Source organism: Tachypleus tridentatus, chromosome 13 (genome assembly GCF_004210375.1).
Source record: "Tachypleus tridentatus isolate NWPU-2018 chromosome 13, ASM421037v1, whole genome shotgun sequence".
In the NCBI taxonomy this organism is placed as follows: Eukaryota; Metazoa; Arthropoda; class Merostomata; order Xiphosura; family Limulidae; genus Tachypleus; species Tachypleus tridentatus.
The window spans coordinates 76,881,316-76,904,592 of NC_134837.1; the positions used below are offsets into that span (position 1 = coordinate 76,881,316).

At 31.7% G+C, this 23,277-nt stretch overlaps 1 protein-coding gene across 4 annotated transcripts in view; it reads right to left on the reverse strand.

Moving 5' to 3' along the window:
- The window catches only part of LOC143237661 (uncharacterized), a 69,402-nt gene that overhangs the window by 2,022 nt on the left and 44,103 nt on the right, over positions 1-23,277 (reverse strand). Inside the window, exons 10-17 of one of the 4 annotated variants that reach the window (XR_013020185.1) lie at positions 20,067-20,131; positions 18,681-18,927; positions 17,218-17,331; positions 11,136-11,233; positions 10,325-10,362; positions 7,734-7,780; positions 3,942-4,033; positions 1,526-1,635 (exon numbers count right to left, since the gene is read on the reverse strand). Coding sequence is in view for 2 of the 4 variants with exons in the window: in XM_076477156.1 (XP_076333271.1) it covers positions 3,942-4,033; positions 7,734-7,816; positions 10,325-10,362; positions 11,136-11,233; positions 17,218-17,331; positions 18,681-18,927; positions 20,067-20,131 (737 nt within the window). In the remaining 2 variants the exon portion in view is untranslated. Of the gene's footprint in view, positions 1-1,525; positions 1,636-3,941; positions 4,034-7,733; positions 7,817-10,324; positions 10,363-11,135; positions 11,234-17,217; positions 17,332-18,680; positions 18,928-20,066; positions 20,132-23,277 lie in introns of all 4 variants that reach the window. The other 3 variants (XR_013020184.1, XM_076477157.1, XM_076477156.1) reach the window with 3 other exon arrangements.

Sequence of the window (23,277 nt, forward strand, 5' to 3'; positions counted from 1 at the left end):
GTTTGCATCCCCCTTGCTTCAAACATGCTCGCCCTTTCAGCCATGGGGGCATTGTAATGTGATGGTCAATCCCACTATTTGTTGGTAAAAGAGTAGCCCAAGAGTTGGCAGTGGGTGGTGATGACTAGCTGCCTTCCCTCTAGTCTTACACTGCTAAATTAGGAACGGCTAGCACAGATAGCCCTCTAATAGCTTTGTGCAAAATTCAAAAAACAAACAAACAAACAAACCACTGAAATTCGAAAACTTACCTGACTGATGAAGAAGGCTGTTAAAGATCAGAAGCCATGGAAATCGATGATATATTAAGTTTTTGTTTGTTTAGAATTAAGCACAAGGCTACACAGTGGGCTATCTGTGCTTTGCCCATCAAGGGTATTGAAACCAAGTTTTTAGCAGTGTGAGTTCACAGACATACTGCTGTGCTACTTGGGAGTGGTACATTAAGTATTTGCATTTATAGCAAAGCTACTGAGGCCATCTGTTACTGTCCCTACTTTTGAAGTACTGACCAGAGGTAAGACAGCTAGTCAGCAGTACCCTACCACTGACCTTCAATGGCAGGGAAATCAATTGTCCTTCATATAATGCACATATAGCTTAGTGTGCTGGGAATATTTTGAAGTATTGTATATACAGATTCAAACTAAGCTCACCTCTTCTTAAACCTAGATCTCTACCACAAGGCCAATCTACACTTGATACAATAAGTACAATATTTCAAGTATTAAATGCTTTTGAGTTAAAACATAATAAAAAACATACTAGAAAGCACTTTCTTAAACAGTGGATGAAACTGTTCTTATTACATGAATTACCATAACTATTTCTTTTCTACTCAGTGGGAATTCAACACATAAGATTTATTGAAAATATTTGTATATTTTACCAATGTTTTTAATATCTTTAACCAAGATAATGTGTAATCACTACAATAACTTCCCATAATAATTGCAATAATAATTATTTTACACTTCATCACCACAGCAAGTTACACTTATCAATACTTTCATCACTACTGACTGTCAATTACAGAATTAGCTTTAATAGAAGATATTGAGAAATAACACATCTGTTTAATAGTTTTAATTTCTTTATGTAGCAGAAAAACAAATGCACTGAGATGCTTATACTTTAATAGTATCAAATTCCTCACAACATTAGTGCACAATAAACTCAAAACACTGTCATACTTATGAATTATATTCTATAATAAATACTATCAAAATATTAAACAGTCCATAGACCTTTTACATGCAAAGCTGCAGGCAGACACAACACTCTTATCTCTGAAAATATGAATTCTTTAAATTGTTTTATAAAGCACAAATAATACCAAACATTACTGATACTCTCATGTTGATATAAGGTACATAATAACAATAAACTTCTGCTAACTTTGTATATTATACTCTGTTGGTTTGGGCTATCAATTAAACTTTAAAATTTGGATACAGTAAGAAATTGTTCTTCTCTAGTGTGCAGAAGCACGGGGAGCATGCTAACATGTGAAGGCCCTCTCTACCTGATTGTCTGATGTTAGCTGTTGAATGAGAGCACTACAATATGCAGCTGCCCATTCCCATTAGGCTTCAGTCTAAATATTGTCTTCATATATCCTTTGTGTAAAGTTTTCTGAAACAATTGACCACTTTTATAATTCTTACAACTAAGTAATAGTTTACTGCACATGCACCATTATCATAAAATTATCATTGAATATTACAACCCATGTAAATTTAAAAAAGAGCAAAAAAAGGGTGATACATTTTGATATTATATAGACATAATAAATTTCATATATTGTTTGCTTATCTCTAATAACTATTACATTTGATTTTGCACTTGATAACCAAAATGCTACATTCTCAGTATTTTTTATAATTTTACAAACTTTTGTCATTTCTTCATATTATACTATTTCTTATTACATATTTTGCTATGTTTGCTTTAATTTCATTAAAAACTATATTAAAATTAATCTTATGAAAAGTTAATTTTTATTTAAGTGTATGGAAGAATAAATGTTGCACTTTATTAAACAAATAACTTGTAATTACTTATTTCTAAATAACTATAGTTTATTTGTACTTTATCATAAATCACTTAAAGGTTTACTTTAAACATCTTTTTAACTACATTAAATACTTAAGATTATTATGTGCTAACAAAATTAAGAATATAAATACTTTAACACACTAATTTAGTGTAAAATTTAAAATTCAAAAAGAAATTTAAGACATGAAAGGATACAAAACACAAAAACATTAGCGGAAATTAAGAATGTCATTAATATTTCAGAAGAAATGCAAGGAGGCATATAATACATTGTAATAATGATCAAGCACAGGAAGCAATGTTTATTACTACATGGTAACTGTGGCATATAATAATAATAATAATAATAATTTAATTTAGTAAAATGATGCAACCAAAAAAAATAAAAATTAACTTAATCCTGTTCTACACTTTAATACTTTTTCTATAACTTAGGCTAACATTTCAAAGATAGTGATGAAAATTCAATTACTAATGTAAAAAGTTGATTATTTAGAATTTACCTAATATCAGTTACTATGATAATAACAATCAATTTGTTGTGCATCAGAATTTCAAGCCTTTAAAATTCTTAATCTATTATTGTAAAATATTACAAATAAATAACTAATTAAAGTAGAAATACTAATCTTATGTCTCAATAGTTACATGCTAAAACTCTTATTAATAATACTTTCAATCACAATAATTATTATTTTCTTCATGATTTATTTTGAAGTTTCTACTGTTCACTAAATTCTTCAATAGCTAAGCAGGTTAAAACTCCCTTTGTATATTTTATAAATGTCAGAAACACTGAAAAGAGATTTGTCCTATATACTGATACATACATACATATACTTAAGAGTACTACATTGTTATTATTTTTAAAAAAGATTTTGCAGTAATGTTTAAGAAAAAATTCACAAAACAATGGGAAGATAGAAATGATTAAAACTGAAAATGTTCAACTGTAAGACTTTTACATAAAAAAATAACATTTATGGAAATATTAAAAATATTTCAAAGCACAAACTTATACCTATGAGAGTCAACTGCACACAACCTTTTCACAGTTGTATTTGCAGATAAGAAAAAATATTAGCAGCAACTTGTTCATGAAAAGGTAATTCAATATAGCTTAGAACTATTTTAATCTTCATAACTGTACTTCTTATTTGAAAAAAAAAAGAAGAAGAAATTACTATAAAATTGAAGCCAAAACATTGTGGATACAAAATAAGTTATTGATGGAAAGACTGCTGATAAATGCTTGAAAGACATTTGAAGGTAAACATACTATATTTTTTAATCAATCAAGAAATAAATCATTCAAGTCTTAGAAGTCAATTGAGTAACACAAATTGTTCTTTACTTGAGAGTCTACTTAGTTATCTACTACACTATGCTACTGTTGTTTGTAGCAAACTGTTATAATTTGAGTTCATTTGATATTGTCAGTATCTAAGATATAGTTATAACTGATAACTGTTGTTATCAATACATGTAAATGCATAAAAATTTAACATCTTTCTGGCTGGAAGTAGTTGTTACAAATATATATACATAGATATTCTTATTGAAAAAATAAATCACACAAATTAATATTTATAGCAAAGCCTCCATACGTCTAGTACATAAGAAATGTCTTCTTTCTCCACTGTTTGCCTACAGCAAAAATATCTCAACTTTTTATTGCAGCCATCCTTGAAAATAATATTATGCTTAAAAATATTTAAACTTAAATTCATTTACTTATTCATTGAAATAAATATAAATATTTTAAAGTTAGAAATAAACCTATTTGTATTCTCTCTTGAAAAATATTTTATGAGGATAGCTGTTAAATTTTTAAACTAAATTCAGAAAACAAATAGAAAATTAAATTAAATCTACATTCTCACCTTTTCAAAATCTTTTTCACGTGAAGAACTTCTTTAAGTAAAATCTCTGTAAACTCTTGATTGTTTTCATACCTAATCTTATCATCTCGATTCTACCCATTCGTCAAAATAAAATATATTTTCAGTACTTAATGTATAAAGAACAAAACAATATATTAAAAACCTTTAAACAGTTGACAAAATTTAACAATAAATAATACAGCAACTTAATAAAGAAATGCTTGATGTTTTAAATTGAAGATGTACATTACTTCACAATGCATAGGTTTTCATATTACAATGTTTTTAATAGTTACTACTTACTGATTATAATACTAGTTAGTTTCATTGCTTTATATATATATGTTACTAAGATATTTTGGAAATTAAGATTTTCTCTCACCCATAGCTGTCTCAAAAATTATTTGTCCACTAGGCACTGGTAAATCTTATAAACAGTCCACAAGTCTTTTATATCCCTATATTTTAGTGTAATTGTAGCAACATGTGCTGATTATGTGACCACCCTCCATCAATCCCATCACGTCCTCTATACTGGCACAGATAGCTCCCTCTAAAACTGCAGAACAATCTTCACTTTTGAGAATTGGCATATACACACCCCAAACCACTGGCAAGTCAGTTGAGAGAAAGGATGGGATGTGGGTAAATAGAGGTAGGTATGTATTGGAAATATATTTTCAGAGTTAAAAAGTTAACTTCTGCAGCTAGAATTCCCCACTGGAAAGGTGGAATGGCCAGTGAAGGTGCAAAAATAAATAATCACGTGGAGAGTGACCACCATAGAAAAAAAGCAGGAATGCCACTAATTCTGGAACAGGTACACTCTTCACCCAATAAAGAAGACACATAGGGAGAGTATGTAGCTAAGGCTAGAGGACCATATATGAATAGGCCAAGTGCAGTCCACTCAGACAGAAAATATCCAGCGGAATCATCCTGGGACATAATGTATTATGCAAGGGAAGGGGTTGCTGCTCCAGTAAGGGCCAAAGTAGAGGAAACCACGACTTAGCAAGCCAATACAAAGCCACTAACAACACACCACAAGAAGTGGTTTGTATGAGAAAAACAAACCCTAGAGAAGAGTTTGATTGGAATTTAAGCACAGAGAAGAAGGCCCTTCCAATCTTAACTGAATGCATCTACACACAGATCTAAGGGGTGTGGACAGGTCACCATAAGGAAGGACATTTGGCATTCCAATTGTTTGCAAACATACTGATATAAGGTATACCCAGGCAAGATAAATGGAACACTCCTTAGGAAAACCTGACTGGGTTAGACAGATGGTTTGCATCCAGATTCATAACATACAGAACATGACATGCCAAGAGTATAATGTTGTAGCTGTGAGCTCAGTTTAAGAGGTCGAATATGAGAAATCACAGGGTTCTGGATTTGAAACCTCCTTGTTTGGGGATACAATTGAAACAGTTAAATTGTTGGAATGAGCCATAACCACCTACTCTCATAAAAGAGTGGGAAGAAACAAGTGAGACCTGACAAACCACCAACAGATCCAAGTGGTTCATATAGTAAGTAGATTCCTCAATGCACCACTGACCTGAAACCTAAAAGTTAAGGGAAGCCCTCCAACCCACAAAAGAAGCATCTTTGGACAGATGTGAGTTTGGATGAGGCAGTAGAACTCCCACTGTGGTAAGAGTCCTACCAAGCCATCAAACAAGATCAGCCTTAATTCCTGAGGGAAGGGAAATAGGATGATCTAAGGGATTGCAAGAGAAGTTCCACTGGTCAAGGACCATCCACTGAAAGGAATTCATGTGCGCTCACCCCAAAAGAATGGAAGCTTTCAGGGAAGTCCATGCCCTCTAAAGAGAGAGAACCTATACAGCCAGAATAAAAGGTAAACACAAAACCAGAGTAATCAGTCTTTCCACATCCAGAAGCTTAAGTGGAGAAGGCTTGGCCCAACTGAGATGGCAATTGAAGAGGATCTCAAAAGGAATGAATTGTATATATATGGATTGGGATTGAGAAAGGACTTTTCAACATTGATGAGAAAATAGACACAAGTAGACTTCTAGAGAAGGAAATGGCTGTTGACTGGTAGATTGGACTGGTAAAGGGGTGAGCAGAAGCCAACTGTTGAAGTAATGTTGAGTTTGAAGACCCAATGAATAAAGAAGACACACAAAGGAATGAACAACCCAACAGAACAAATAAGTAGCCAAGAAAAGACCAAACAGCAGATATGGCCTGGCATGGCCAGGTGATTAAGGCACTTGACTTGTAATCTGAGGCTTGCGGGTTCAAATCCTCATCACACTAAACATGTTTGCCCTTTCAGCTGTGTGGGCATTATAATGTGACTGTTAATCCCACTATTCGTTGGTAAAAAGAGTAGCCCCAGAGTTGGTAATGGGTGGTGATGACAAGCTGCTTTCCCTCTCATTTTACACTGTTAAATTAGGGACAGCTAGAGCAGATAGCTCTTGTGTAGCTTTGTGTGAAATTCATAAACAAACAAACCAAATAATAGGGCACAGAACTAGAACATATCCTCCTCATGGATGAATCAAAGTTAATGAGAATATGAAAGTAAGCACCTGTCATGTCAAGTTTGATAATCAAGAGCCCAGGATAAAAATTCCACTGAAGAAAAAAACTAAATGAATCAATGTGAAATGAGGGTGTGTCCAGAAAGGCATTCAAAAAATAGTTCAATAATATGTTTCCAATCTCCCGTCTTTTGGTGGACAACAAACATGAGGAATAAAAACCCTGAACAAACAGACACCACACATTCTACAGCACCTTTCTGAAGAAGATAGAAAACTGACTCTACTAGATGACTGGACAAGACTATTCTAAGAAGAGGAAAAGAAATTGAGAAAGAGGACATAGGAGAAGGAGATGAAATTGCATACATATGCCCTCTGATGGAACCTGTAACACCCATAAACCTGTCATGAAAGGTTTCCAGATGGGGTGGAGTTGTAACCTGGCCCCCACCTGCCTGTGGAAAAACATTCCATCACCAATAATTTTGAGACCAAGAGGAAGAAGGAAGGGAATGTTGGGAGCATGGAAATGGGCAGGGCAAAGAAGAAGAAGTGTGGGGCACTCAAACAGACAGAGACTAACCACAATCAATAGGGCTAGACAAACAAGAAGCATGGGAGGACAAAGAAGAATGCAATCTTGCCACATTGACCCTGTATTTCAAAGACTCAGGAAGAGCTTAAAAGACTGTTTCCCACAGAAACACGAACTGGCAACCCTAATGCCCAATTTCTACATTTTGAAATTGAAAGTTTTATTTATTTTTAAATTAATTATCATTTTATACTTTGTAGAATTGTTTAAATTTCACACCCCAAACTAACAGTTAATTAGGACTTTCTTTGTAAATGTGAATTATCAAAAAATAAAAAAATGTTACTCAAATGTGCACATCTTACTGAAAGACATTTTGTGTGTGAAAATTTTGTTTATATACACATGATATCCAATTTTCAAAACAAAGCTGCATTTAAACTAGCAATAAGTTGCTTGTTTATTAATAGTAACAGAAATACTTTTCTTTATATTAATGAGATAAATTTTTTTTAATCACTATATAAACTAAGTAAACAAAAATATCAAGTTGTAACAGAAACATAAAAACTACCAATAGCATTATTCATAAACTTTACGTTTTGATTTTAAGAAATTCTGCAAATTATTCTGTGAAATATAAGACTAAAAACTACAAACAACTCAAATGTCTTTTGAGAGTGTTAGAAGCAAGTAATTATAGGTAGAGAACTAGAATAAAACACTAACCTGTTTCAGTTCAGGTTTAATGTGAATCTGGTCTTCAGGGAGATTGGCTTCAAGAGAAGATGGTGATTTTACACAATGTTTTTCTGAAAATTCATCGTCTTTAATAAGGTCCTAATCTTGCTCATACTCAGATACTACACTTTAAATTTTGCTACATAATTTTTATTATAAATAAATTTTCTCACTAAAATTAGTGTGTACCAAATAATGTAATAAAAAAAGTCATTTAAAGGTTTTCAAATTAAAAAAAATTTCTTTTAACACTTAAATTATGAAACTTACAAAATTAAAAAACAAACAAACTGTATTGTTCACATATCAAAATTTACAAACTATTTCCATTAGCTACTGTGGTTAAAAATGACCAAACCAAATGATGATAATGTTTTTATAGGCTCATCTGCATTGTTAAATATTTAAAACATAAAGATAATACAAAGAAATCAAATCTAAGTGTCAAGTCATTAATGAAATAGATAATTAAGAGTATAATATTAACAATAGGCAACCATTAATAAGGCTATTTATTTATGAAATGTTAAAAATTTGTCAGAATTTTATTAGGTAGAATGATTACCAAACTTTCACAAAGATAATTGGTGTTTTAATAAGGTAGCGTATCAGTAAACACATTTTCTTAAAATTATATGTATCTCTCCAAGTTCTCACCAAATGCATTAACCTTTTCACTGTGAGTCACAGTTCAAAGGCCACACCATTGTGTTTGTTGACTTGCATTCAAAAGTTTATTGAACTACTATTTTATGAATTTATGTTAATATGTTTAGAGTCAAATTGTAGATCATAACTCAAACTTTAATATTATATATTAGATAATTTCTTATTTTAAAAGTAAAAATTAAAAGAACATATTTAAATATATATTTTAGTGAGTCACATGGTGTGTTGAAGGCAACACTATTTAAAATTAGATGTTTGTGTTGTCAAAATACTATGTCTATACTTTCATAGAAATTAGAAACTCAAATGACTAATATTATCAAGCTAGAATATAAAATAAGAACCTCATATCCTTTTATTTTGCTGAGATATGGCTTATGTACTGAATCAATACAGTAGCCCCATTCATCTTTCAACTTTTGAAAACAGTCTCTTATACACACTTACTTCTACATACAACATGTGAATAACTAATCAACAGCTTATAATGTTCCCAGAGTTATTTTCACAGCCATATGTGAAAAGGCTACCACATTCTTTCGATCTAAGATTTCAAGGAGGTAGGTTGTGTCTTTAGTCTGCTTGAAGTTTCATATTTTTTTTAAACTTAAACAGGTTTAAAATACTAAGCTCAATAAATTATAGTGGAATTCTATGGAATCAGTAGAGTTATTTAGAACTTTTTGGTTATTCAACTGTATATATAAAACCTAAAAAAATTTTGTTTGATACCTTCCATGTGCAAAATTTCAAAAGGCTAGCAACCTGTCTTTCATTAAAAAGTATGATTTTTGGTATACAAAATACTTGTAATCTTTACTAAAAGTCTACCACATTTTGTGAAGATACACATGTTGTATCAAATGTTATAGTGCAAATACCTGACACATGCAACTATGCAGATAAACTCCACATTCACTGTGGAAAGGGTTGACTGAACATGTATCAAATAATCCTTGTTCAGTGCTTTTTGGTGTTAACTGTTAAAAAATCAGGAACACTGGGTTTAGACAAAAGTAAATAAATAAAAAAAACTTAAGGATTCATTCACTTTTCACTGTTATCTTTTGTCTTTTACAATTTATCAGGAATCTTGGCTTAAGACAAAAGTGAATAAATCAAATACAACTTAGGATAAGGATAATAAATAAAGATTCATTCCCTTTTCATTGTTATCTTTCATCTTTTACAAGTTACTGTTTCAAAACCCAATCCCTTGTGTATAATTTAATGACAGGGAGCTTACTTTGAGATTGATAAAGTTTAGAAACAGTTTAAATGGTCAATAAGTTATCTGATGATGAAAAAATCTTGTATATTTGTTATTATGTTACTATATTAAAATGTATAAAAGTCTATAAAAAAGGAAATAAGGGCTAGACTTTATGAATGTAACAAATAGCAAACAAAAGCAAACATCAGATATTGAAGGTACAATCTTTTCATTCAACAATAGTAGAAGCAATTTCATATACTAAAAACTGCTCTTCTGTTACACTGAATAGCTGATATGACATTTTTTCAAAAATATGACTTTGTACAATATGGCTTTTTTCTTTTAATAATAGTACAGTAACTCCTCTTTTCATAACATTTATGTATAAAGTTTGCACTTACAAAATATTTTAATACAATTAAATATACAGTCATAACTAAAGAAAATAGAAAAACTTTGTATATGAGTATACCTGTGTCTAAACTTTATAAAATTAATGAACTAAAATGAAGTACACTGAAAGTTAAACTGAATTTTAGCAAACACAAAGCAATAACAATACAACTATTTACATTTCTTTATGAAAAAGAATTTTAGGTATTTTACAAATGAACATTCATTGATATATATGTAAATATATTTATTATATTACACAATGCAATTATTTTGTAGTACTAAAACTACGTTGAATTACCTTTGGAGTCTTCTGCATCTGGATACAGAAACATTACCCTAAGATGATGATAAGAGAAAATTAATATATCCAGCAAAATCATGCTAAAGATATTGAATATAAAAAAAATATATGTAAGAACTCATTGCATTGTTCTTTTATAAATACTATTTATTTAATTTTATATAAAGAATAAGAGAAGATATATTCCAAAAGATGACACAAATTTTTTGCTCTGTCACTAAAATCCATTTTACAACAACATAATACAGTAAAGAATCTAATCAATATAAAAGTTTTAATGATTTTCTAAGTGGATTTACAGGACCACTCCATTTTTGCATAATTGTAAATTAAACATTTTTAAGGCTTTCAATCTATGTCTATAAGTTTGTTTTCAACTGACAAGTCAATAAAATAACAGTAAATCAGAATTAAGTACACTTATATGGTACACAATTTGACTCAAGTGTTATCACTATAATGCTTTCCACAAAAATATTTTTCTTACTATTTAGATTTCAGTGTTCCATGTATAAAAAAACTAAATATACATGTCATCAGTCAAAGTACATTCGTCAGATTGTTCAACATTTAATTAAAAGTAGACAATCACATACAATTAAATACTGCTACATGCACTTCTATATACAATAAAATATTTGAAGTATTGGATTTTGAGTTTTATACATATACAAGCCTAATTAAAACATAAACAGGTTAACTGAATAAGGTATTTAGGACTATTGCAATTAAAACAATTAAATGTAAGCATATTACTTTATCTTGAGTCCTTCCATATGCTCTTTACTGTTCAATATTTAATACACACCTTTCTAAGCTAACTTTCTCTTCTTGTTCTATGTTTCTTGATTGTGGTCCTTCATGATAAACAGATGATGTATTCATCAGTTGTTCTTGCAATGTAAGCTATATTTATAAATAAAACATCAATCCCAATTATCTCTTTAGAAAATTAAGTTTTATATGAGAAGAATAAATAAAATAAAATTGTTCCCAAAAATGTTAACATTTTCTTTACCTGAAAATATATTCCAGATAAATACTAAATTCTCTGCACCACCAAGACCTGTTATCTCACATACACTGTTGTATAATTCCTGTGCAAGTCACAAGCCTTAAATAATGAATTCACTCCTACACATGTCAAAATTCATTGTGCCAGTGTATGATGCAATCATCATTAGACTATAACTTCCTACCACTAGGAGAGCAACAAATTCTCCATTTGCAGTAATCCAAATGAGCACTAGCATGTGAATACAGTCCTGTTTTGATGAAGCAGATTAAATGCACCAGAGGCGAGGAGGATGGGTTGGCAGTAAGCTGTTAAGTTCAAATATGTTACTCACCTCTCTGTACCATCAGGAGCAAGAATCCCACACTGAAGTTGGTGGATAAAGTGGTGCAAAGGAATTACACAAAAATCAATTCCTTTTGAAAAGCAGTATTATAAATGGAAAACCCAAGGATTGTGACATCCATGAGACGAAGGGTAGCCTCTTGAGACAGCACATGATGGGACACTACATCCAGCTCAAACAGAGAATACTTCTCCAGTGATTTGGGACTGAGGAAGTGAAAGTCCTTCCAAAGTTCACCCTAAAAAATGGAAGGAAAAATTTATGTGAAGGAGAACACTTGAGAGGTTTGTGAACCAATATTATCAGGTCCAATTACTTGGAATCAGACCCCTTACTAATAGTCAGTGCAATGGGTTATTGTAATTAAGGAAAGCACACAACTGGTGCTATTGTTTTTTGTTTGTTTTTTCAATTGCCAAATGGTCTGGAAAATATAACATACATAGACACCACTGAAGCATCCATGTGGAAGACCTTATTTAAATGGTGAGCACTGAGAAAGAATGGATGGGCTTAACAATGTCCATACTGTACCATTCAATGCAAATTTTGGATAAGTATTCTCTGTGAGGCAGTGCCAGCCATAGGTTAGGGACAGTGAGACCTATAAATAACAAGGAATGAGCAGGTGATAAAGTGAAAAACAAATGACAAAAATTACCTTGTGAGACCATCTGAATGGAATGGAGGGTGACAACTGAAAAGAGGTGAAACGAGATGCACAAGAAACTGTCACTCAATGGAGGTAATATGATACAGATGTGAGGTGTTATCCACTTTCCAGTCTCATCCAGGGGACAATATTGATGATGGCTATAAGTAGTGAGATGATATAAAAATGTGTATATGGATATCCTCACCAAAAGAGGAATGCATCAACCAGTTGAGCTTACAAATCCATTCAGTCAAATATGAAAATGATAAATCACGAGCAGAGGAGGCATCACATGGCAAGAAGCAATAGTGGTTTCCACAGAAAGGAAGGTAATTTGAGCAAGATAACAGTAAACAGTCTGAACCAAATATAAAAGATGATCAGGGCCAAAATGACTGTATAAAGAAATGGACAGTGACAGAAGAAAACATTTGATCATTCTTCTGTGTAGTCCAGTTTTTCTTGAGAAAGGAATGGTCTAGAAATAAATTTGAATGCCTCCATTGAGATAAAGTATGGGAGGATTTTAACACATACAAGCATGAATGACATATCCCAAAAGTACAAAGAAAAAATATGTCTTAAAGGACAGATGATAAATGGAAAATGAGGTCATAGGTTCAAAAAGGAAATTAATGACAGTAATAAAATAAAAATATGCACAATAATTTATTGATTAGGACAATTTACAAATACTTAAAGAAGTCAAAAAATGAATTAAATATAAAAGAATTATTAGAAATTACTATAATCAAAATGATTTTAAATAGAGATTTAGGTTCTGGTGCCACAGAAGTAAATCTCTGGAAATCAATTTTGTAAATGCCACTACTGTACAATATGTAAACTGTATATGTACATTTACTTGAGTACATAAATGAAATTTCCTGTTTTTTTGTTTGTTTCCTGAAGATTGTAGAGCATAAGTTACCATGTGTAGGGAGTTTTTAATTTTTGTATTCCTTTTAACCTTACACAATAACAATAAATTATTGCACATTTTAAAAATATTTGAGCCATCAAATGATTTTTATTAAATCTCACTACAAGGTCTACTAGCCAAATATATTGAACTAGTGAGAGCCTCAAAAACAAAACACAGTTTCCACTCCAAAGAGGGATTGAGCAAGGAGGGCAGGTATCGAGAAAATTCCTGAAGAGGTTTGTTAAAACTAAAGAATCAAAAGGAGAAGGGCTTGAAAGAAATGAAAAGTTATGTAAAAAGCTGGTCCATAACAATCAATCATTGAAACAGGTAAACATTTTTCAAATAGCTAGGTAAAAAAAGTAGTGAAGGGACCTTTGGTGGTAAATGATTAATTTGTGCTGAGAGGGGACTAATGTGGAAGGCAAGCTAGAGCTAAAAATAAAACACATTAGTTTGCAGAAAACACAACAACCCAATTATCACACAAGGAATTATATAAGTCTTATATTTGAAGCAGAAAACATGATATCCCACTATGAAACACAGATGTATATGACTGGTAGAGAGGGAACCATGAAAGATAAGATTGAAAATGCATCTTGGATGAAAAACAGTATGAGTGGGAAAATCACAAATGAGCTGAACAAAGAGGATCAATTACAAGTACGTAGCAATGGGGGTTTACAAACGAAGTGCAGGATTCAGGGAAGAAGACAAGGAGGGGGATAAGCATAAAGAAACTGAACCAATTCTGATTCAGAGCATCAAGAGCAAGGGTAGCAGAGCCTAGAACTGGAGACAAAAATTGGGGGGGGGGGTCACATAGGCATCCTTCAGAGACCTCACAAAAGTGACGCACCATAAAACAAAAATGCTACTCTATAGGAGAGATATGGGTCATACAAAACAAGCAATTTGCCACCAAATTCACAGTTCCCAGAATGTGACAGGCCAACAATGGAGCCAGATGGTCATGGGCCTAAGACAGAAATTACAGAATGATAAATCATACATATCAATAGAATAGGTGCCACCAAAACAGTTAATATTAAATATTACTGCAAAATTGTCTGAATGGATCATAATTAGATGACTTGTGAAAGAAGACTGAAGATTTTGGCAAGCCAGATAAGTAGCCAACAATTCCAGGACATTGATACAAGGAAAGTGTTCCTTTGGAGGTCACGTCTAGGTGGTATAATGTCCAAAACTGTCTCCTACCCAGAATGAGAGGCATCTATGTGCAGATGCAGATTAGGTTGAGCAGTAACATACTGATTCACGTTGGTGAGATCAAGTCAACAAACAGAATGAAATGAATATATCCTCATGAGGGCTGACAAGAAATCCTGATGAATGTTCCACATATTGCTTAAGGCCCACTGAAGGGGATTCATATGGGCTTGTCCATGAAGAATAAGATTTGAGAGATGTCAGACTCGCCCCAAAAAATGAGTCAGTTAAGATAGAAGACATAAAAAATGTGAAAGTAATGGCTGAATCTGCCCCCAAACATGAAATGAGAAAAACACCCAGGTGAACCAACCTACACAAAATACCTCATTATGGAAGAGGGAGGTTGCATCAACAGAAGCTCACTGAGATGGAGCCAGTAGAAGCTAATTTTATGTCATAATGGAAGTGAAGACCCAAAGAATGCATTTGTGAAGCAAATGCTTGTATAACTTGATATTTAGTGTAAAGAGCCATGGATGACTCAAAGGGAATGGTCTAGAACTGAAAAACTTGACTGTTTTTCACAAAACAGAGTAAACAAAAGCATGATGTACAAACTGGGATGTTAAGAAATGTATTAGAAACATTAACATTAGTCATTCACAATCATGGATGGACCACAAAAAAGCACTTATATGACCCAAAAATAATTGGTAAAAGAGGTCCACAGGACCTAAGCCGAGAGGCAGCACACAATACAGGTCATCTCCATCAACCAAAATAGAAAACTCTGTAAGAGTGGAAATGACAAGAAGGGAAAGTAGAATAACAAACATGAGGTTGGCAACTCCAAAGTATTCTTGAGAGGGGGGAACTTGTTGGAGCACTCACAATCTAGTAAGGTAGGAAGAAAATAAAATAATCCAGAGAAAACTGCTGGTAAACAGCCTCAGTTAAAGTTTCCAAAAAATTGGAAAACACCTCCAAATACTTCAGCATGAAGAAAAGAAGCAAGACAAAGTCCATGAAGATATAAGAAAGAAAGGCTTATATCTGGAAAGAAGGAGTCCTGATCAAGTAAATACCTACAACAAAGAAACTACATCAACAAGATATAGATGATATCAAGGCCAAAATGGTGGACAAGTAGGAATTACTGTCTCCATCAAACTGCTTAAGTCATAAAGGAAAGCCTATGACAGAAGATAAAGAATAGACAAATAGTGAAGAAATTGAATGATGGTAAGACAAACACAAGAAGATTGAGGAGTAGTAAAACAAGAATCAAAGAACAAGAAAGGGGCACCCCAAGCAAACAGGAGAAATCTTAAGGAAGGAGGTTCAGAAAAACAGATGAATTGTGATATAAACTGAAGGAGAAAGTCACAAAGGTGAAGAGTTCAAGGCTGATGCAGATCAGCATGTAATATGGATATGGACAGAAATAAATCAGCATGAACATGCCAGGGAAGTGGAGAAAGAAGACAGAGAATCATGAAGCAAAGCAACAAGAGACTCAAAAACTACTGGTGAATAAGAGTGTCACATACCTGAGTAATTATAGTTGCAAATAAAGAAAGTATAAGCACCTGTATTTCATCAGGAAGAGGAAAACCAGAAGCAAAGGCAGGTGGAGGGTAAAGTTGGTCAAAGGCATAAGAAGAAGAGGCAGACTCAGCAGAAGAAACAAAAGCAGAATGACTAAGAACCTAGAGAAGATAAAATTGAGGCAGAAGAGTACCATTTGCCTGATGTACAATAACTGTAACATCAGTCGAAGAATTCTGAAGTGGAGTGTTGGGAATTCAGGGAATACAGAAAGATAGATTTGAGGATCTGTAGTCGAAAACAACACATGAATGGACAATGATTAGTGTTTTTTATTTGTATTTTATTTTATTGTTTTAGGAGGTGGTTAAATATACAAGGTTATTTGTAATCCAATAAAAACAAAGGAGAAACACAGCGAAACTAAATAAGTGGAGTAAAAAAAACATATTTAAGGCCATAGAACAAATGTCAATCCTATAAATTTTAAAAGAATCATAAGAAAACATTATATCAGAATACGAGCAGTGCCAAGAAACGCATGAGCCTATATTCATGAGCTAATGCTCATGGAGATTACTGCACATAAATAATATGTTGCCCATAGATTAGTGAAGGGCTATAGTCTAATGATGGTTACATCATGGGTGGGTGCAATAACATATGAACATGTGTAAGGGTGGGAGCTTTGTTCAAAGACTATGCCATGCAGTGGTAACAATATAGCAGTGTGTATGAGATAACAGTTCTTAGTGGTGCAATGAAGTGAGTAGCATTCCTGAGACTAAGTGAGAAAAAGATCATAATGTCATTTATACAAAGTTTTAAATTTGTGTTGCTCACCTATTATCTATATTTCAATGTGCAGATAGCATGGCAAATATAGAATTAACTGAAACTATAATTTGGTGGAGTTTCAAACTGTATAACTGTAGCTAATAAGTTTACATTTTGGTAGACCTTGAAACATCAATGCAACGATATGTTCATAAAAGATGTAAAGAAAATTTTACTTCCAAAATTTGTAATAAATTAAGGTTATAATGGAAATACGTAACACTAAGTACCATAAAAATAAAAAGTGTTTTTACTTTAGAGTGACTGTCTAACTTCTATTTATTTTTTATCCTCTCCATGCAACTCAAACAAAATGGGTCATTCTGTAAACATTGTCCAGTATAGTTACACAGCATGGAGAAACACTTTATGGTACATATATTACCCTTTTATCAGGAAATGTCAAACAAGGTAAAGGTGATGCAGCTCCTTCATTACATGAAAGAAAATGTATTTCTTTTCCACAAATTGGAGTTGGCAAACTATCATTTTCACAGATCTAAAACAAGATGAAAAGTATTTGAACTTCTAAAGAAGATAACTTTCTCAGTTTAAAAGGTTCAATTTTGACCTCTCAATAATATCACTTAGTGCAGTTGTGCTACATAATTTAATACTGGACAGAATTTTTCGACATTTACTTGTGGCATTGAAGAGCAGAAAAACAGCAAAAGATTAATGCCATATTTGGATTTTCTAAGGCTTTTTTTATATTTACTTTTTTATAATTAAAATTGTCTCTTATACAAAATAAAGGTAATGAATGAATTAACATAAATGGTTAAAGTTATAACTGTTCATTAAAACTAGTTAGGAAGCAAGGAAAATTTTAGTCTAACCAAAACTAAAGTTTCTTCATTTTAGCCATTCTTCTTAATGGTTATAAGAAACAAAGACTCCATTTTTTCAAAGCATAAGATAGTTAATTTGAAAAATAAAAATGTGCAATCTCTAATCTCTCTCTCTCTCTACACACACACACACACACACATACATATATATATGGTAAATAGAATACTTATGTAAATTTATATAAACACCATCAAATGGAGCATTTTATTACATACTGTAAGCTCACACACTAGACACTGTTTTTTGTGCAGAAGAACTGAACACTATGAAGCTTCTAACACATTTTACTTGAATTAACAGCAATTGCTGATAAATAAAATATATTTTTTTTTACTTCAATAATGTAATGATTATTAGGTATTTCTAGCAAAAATAAGTTACCAAATAGTAATCTCTAGTCCTTTATTTCACAATTATTATAATGTGATTATGAATGTGATCCTTGGCTTGATAAACTCCAAAATAATTTATACTCTAAAAACAATAATGGAAATAAGTGAAAACATATAAAAATATTCAATTTTGTATCTGAATTCAATAAAATATTAAATTAGTGTAATGATTTGCATTACCTTAATTTATATTTTTTGATGACATGATTGATCATCTATTAACACACTTCAAGCAATGCTGTTTAAGTTTTCATGAGAGTTATAACATTCCAAGTGAAACTTTATAATAAATTCTGATTTAGTGCTGAATTTAGGTTGGAATAATTTCAGTTTTCAGAAGTAGTGAAATTATGATCATGTTTCTTGAATCTAAAAGACAAAAATACATTTAAAGAAAACTTGGAAATGTTATTACACTTGGCATCCTATTAAATTTTTTATACACATAGTTTAAGAATATGCACAGATATCTATAGTTTTATTCATTCAATTATATTTTATTTAACAATTCTATAGAACTTTGTGTGTATATATTAGTAACATTCAGAAAAGAAGATATGTCCTTTTTTGTATTTAAAGATACATTTTATTAAAATGAACATACCAAGTCTTTTATTTCAGCACAAATGGATGGACTTTTCAACACTTGCTGTCGAAATGGTGTGCTTGAGTAAAAAGGTTGTTTTTCAAAAAAGCGTGAAATAATCTTTTGTGATTTGAGGCTTTTTGTTAAGGATGCATTGTAATGAGCTGGAATATCATCCACTATATCTTCCGTATCACAGCTATCTAGCTCATCATCTACATTTTCAACATTCCAGTAATAATTTATACCTACAGCTTCAACTATACTGAAAAAAAAAAGTCCTGTCAAATTAAATTTCAGAAGTGAATACTTCTATTGCAAGTCCAAACTTTTTTTAAACACTAATACAAGATGTACTACTTTCAGAGAATTCCATTCCTCATCAGTAGTAGGACTACACAAGTTAAACAAAGAGAAATAAGCTTGATGTAGATCAAAACAATTATCATGGTGTATAATGAACACAATATTTTAAAATTTATCACATTTTGGTCACATGTCAATAAGTTTATGTCAGTAATTTTCATTTTAGATCAGTAAAGTTAAAGATTAGTGGCTTATTTATGAAACAAATAAAGAGTTATCAGAAATGCTTCAGCATACACAAGTATTTAATGAAAAAAGATTTTTCATTAGATAAATAAAAACTCAAAGAATAAATAGATTTGCTATAAATATATATTTAACAAATACAATTACAAATTAATTTATAAAAAAAATTACTTTTTATTGTTGCACATGATGGCATTTTAATAGCAAAAAGATAAAGAAGAAATTAGCAATGCCACACAGTGGTTTTGGAAGAAGTTGCAAAGTGGAGGTGCTTGACTATACATGCAGATAACATAATAATATGATTTATGGTTGCTGTACGGATCAAATATATAAAAATAGCAACCTGGGTTCTGATGTCTCTGCTATCGTTACTAGAAAAAAGGGCAATACATACGTTATAAAAACAATTGTATTAATATTCTATATTACTTTTAATGTTTAGATAATTTAAACATTAATGCAAAGTTATTTTCCTATATGTCATTATTCCTTTAAACCAAGAAAAGCACAGTGCAAATAGGCATTGTTTACATGTAATAATCTACAAGCATAATAAAATATTAATTACTTGCTTCAAAATCTTCAATAATTACTTAATATTTATACAAAGAACACTTAATGTACCGTAATGGTCTGATGTTATGCCAAAAGGAGAGCTAAGTTAAGATAAGCCATAAATTATGTAATGAGAAACTAAGTAATGAGAAATTATGGAACATTATAAGCCATGTATAGCAAATGATTCATCTATTAAAAAGGTTGCCAGTTATCAATGGGATGTACTACAAAACTTGCTTAACTACATTTCTATACTTTACACGTGTATATTCCAAAATAAGTAATACAAACCTCTGTACTTCCTCTTGAGCTTTATAAAGTTGTACCTCAAGAACATTTTTTTCCTGTTGAAGAATCTAAAATATAACCAATAAGATTAGAGATTAGCTTACCAAATGAAAATAAAAGACATTGTAGACACTATTTAACTTTAGCAATCATTATGATTTAAATGTATGTTAAACAAAAAGTATTAAACTAGAAAAGCTATGGCATTCATTGAACAAAATAATTTCTTATGAGAAGTTATATATGTACATGCTGAAAATAATCTAATAATAAGTTAATCTTTTATATTTCCTTGCATTGGTAAACTTTGAGAAATAGAGAATTGATGCAAGTAACCTTAGGTACTTGTATGATTAGTGAAAAGTAAAGAAAAATATATGTTATGTTTTGACAAACTGTCAAGCTGTTGGATTTTTTTATATTATGCAAAGCCAAAATAATACAAACACTAGATAGCATCAAAGTGTTATGTGAGCTTGTGCCAATGTTCAATGACAGTTCTTCTAGTCATATTTGAGTGAAGACATCCAACATTGATGCGAATACTGTACAACATGTGCCACCCAGAAGAACAGTCAACCAAAGAAGGCTTAAGTCCAATAACATAAAACAATCTCAAAAACAACAAAGGATCTGTTGGTAAATCTGTGTTGTCCCAGCCTCTACATTATATATAAATTCAAAGCTAGCCCTTACCATTCAAATGTTTATCATGTTTTCCTTTAAACTGTATTAGATTTATTGCTTCTACCCTATCTGTAAGCAGCCCATTCCAAATTAGAAAAATAAAACTCTTTTAGCAGAAAATGACTCCTACACTGCCAAAATGTATATTTGTGTCCCCCTAGTACTACCATTCTTGCTAATATGATGCAATGACACTATCAAAAATCTTAATAATTTATACATTTCACTCAAATCCCAATTCTTCTTTTATTAAAAGAAAACAATTGCAGAGGTCTTAACCGGTTCTCATAACACAACCTCTTTAGCTCAGGTATAATACTACTAGCCATCCTCTGAACCTTTTCCAACAATTCAATGTCCTCCCAAAGGTAAGGAGATCAGCACTAAATACAATACTGCAAATGTGACACAATTAAAATTATGACCTCTTTAGACTTGTACTCAGTATTTCTACAGATGAAACCTAAAATACTGTTTGCTCTACCATTAACAACAGCTCACAGTGTGAATGGCTGAAGATACTAATCAATCAGAACATGAAGCTCCCATCAAAATTATACTTATAACTCAAATTATAATCCACGTCCATTACATTGCAGTTTATTATAGTTATATGCTTCTGGAATTTTTCACCAAATGATATAAATCTTTTTGTAAACCACAAGCAGTATCCTCTTTACAGCCACCAACACCCAAGAACTTAATATTATCAGCAAATTTGAGTAATTTATAGGCTATTCATTTGTCTAAGTCATTGACATGCATCAAAAAAAGCACAGATGCTAAAACTGAGCCCTAAGGCACTACACTTGTGACATAAATCCAGTTTGGTTTAACTCCCTTTAAAATAACTTTTTTTTACCTTGTATCCAGTTACTTTTCTATCCAATGAGCCAACTTATCTCCTACACCTGCAGGGATAATTTTTAACAAATCTTTAATGTGGTACCTAGTTGTATGTTTTCTGAAAATTCAGACACATAAAATCTACCCTCTTACTCTCACCTACATAAGCATTAACCTTTTCAGAGAATTAATAAGGCAATATTTCTTCTTTGAATTGATAATTCTTCTTTACATAGAATAGCATCTAAATATCACTTGTCTAATCATGTACATCCTTGTAGGCACTGCTTATTCACCAAGTAAGCCAAGGCTTATCTTTTGGTTGAGACATCCAGTTTGTGGGTATGCATCGATAGAATACCAGATAGCCAAATTTGGAGCACCTGAATTGATCCACTTGGATTGGAAAACAAACTTTAAAAATTTGCAATTTATAGAGTTGTTTAAAGTGTTTAGCATTGTCAAGTTCTGAGCTTTACCTTATCATACTGTCTGATGAGTTATTGGAAAATATTATAACAACTATGATGACCATTTGTCATATGTCACAATGGAATACTATGGAACTGAACAGAGGTCAACAGGTTGCTTAAGGAATGTTAACATGTTTTGTCAAAAACTTTTACCTCTAATGAGTGTCATATGTGGTTATTCAATTACAGCAGACATCCCTCAATGTCCACATATAGTTATGGAATTTTGGAATTTGAATTAGTTGATGCACAAGAACTTGTACATCAACAGCTAGGGAAGACTATCATGTTGTGAAAGGTGCTATGGAAAGATAATGAAGGAATGAATGTATCAAAGTAAAAAGGTGTGACTTCAGTATGTCAGAACAGACCAAAAGCCTCTTGGCTCTTGATGGACTGGATCTCATCTTGTAAGCTAATAAGTTGGTCCTTTGATATATGTGATAAAAAGGTTGAAGAGTGCATGAAAAAATGCCACACATGCAAGTCAGCTGCATCTGTATGTGACCAATGAACCTTTACTGAACTAGCTTTAATTAAGAATTATGTATATGACAATGTTCATATCTAATTAAATACACTTGTGGTCATATGCACAAAGAATAATTTCACAGAGTCATTCATGAGTATTACATGAGTGAATGTACCAATTACATGAAAAACACAATCACAGGGCTACACGGGAAAGGAAAATGAATGCTTCAATTTTCACATTGAAATATTTAGGATGAAGTGAACATTCATGGAAAGATAACAGTAATAGTGAGACTTGCACTACTTTTTGAGAGAAAACAGATTTACCTATGGCTCACCAGTAAGAGTAGTGCTGAATATTTTGATTACTTAGAATAAGAATACTTAACTAGGTGAAGTTACCAGAAGTACATGAACTTCATGGATAGTAGCTTAAATATTATAACAAATAAAGTGTTTTAGCTATATCTGGTTGCAACAGAATGTTTTCAATCATGCAGAATGAAATGTTTTGAGAAGCACACACTTTTCTGATTACTTCTTTGACATTGTTTCAGTGTAAGGGTCAGCCATGATGTATGCAAATGAATTTTGTATGCATTCTAGAGATGCAACTTTGAAAATCATTCCACTGCTCTTGTAATTGAAAAAGATCCTTAAGGAAAGACAATGGTGATATTAGCAACATTAATGGTCACAAGTAAGAGTTAGTTTTACCTAAACTGGGTCAGTGT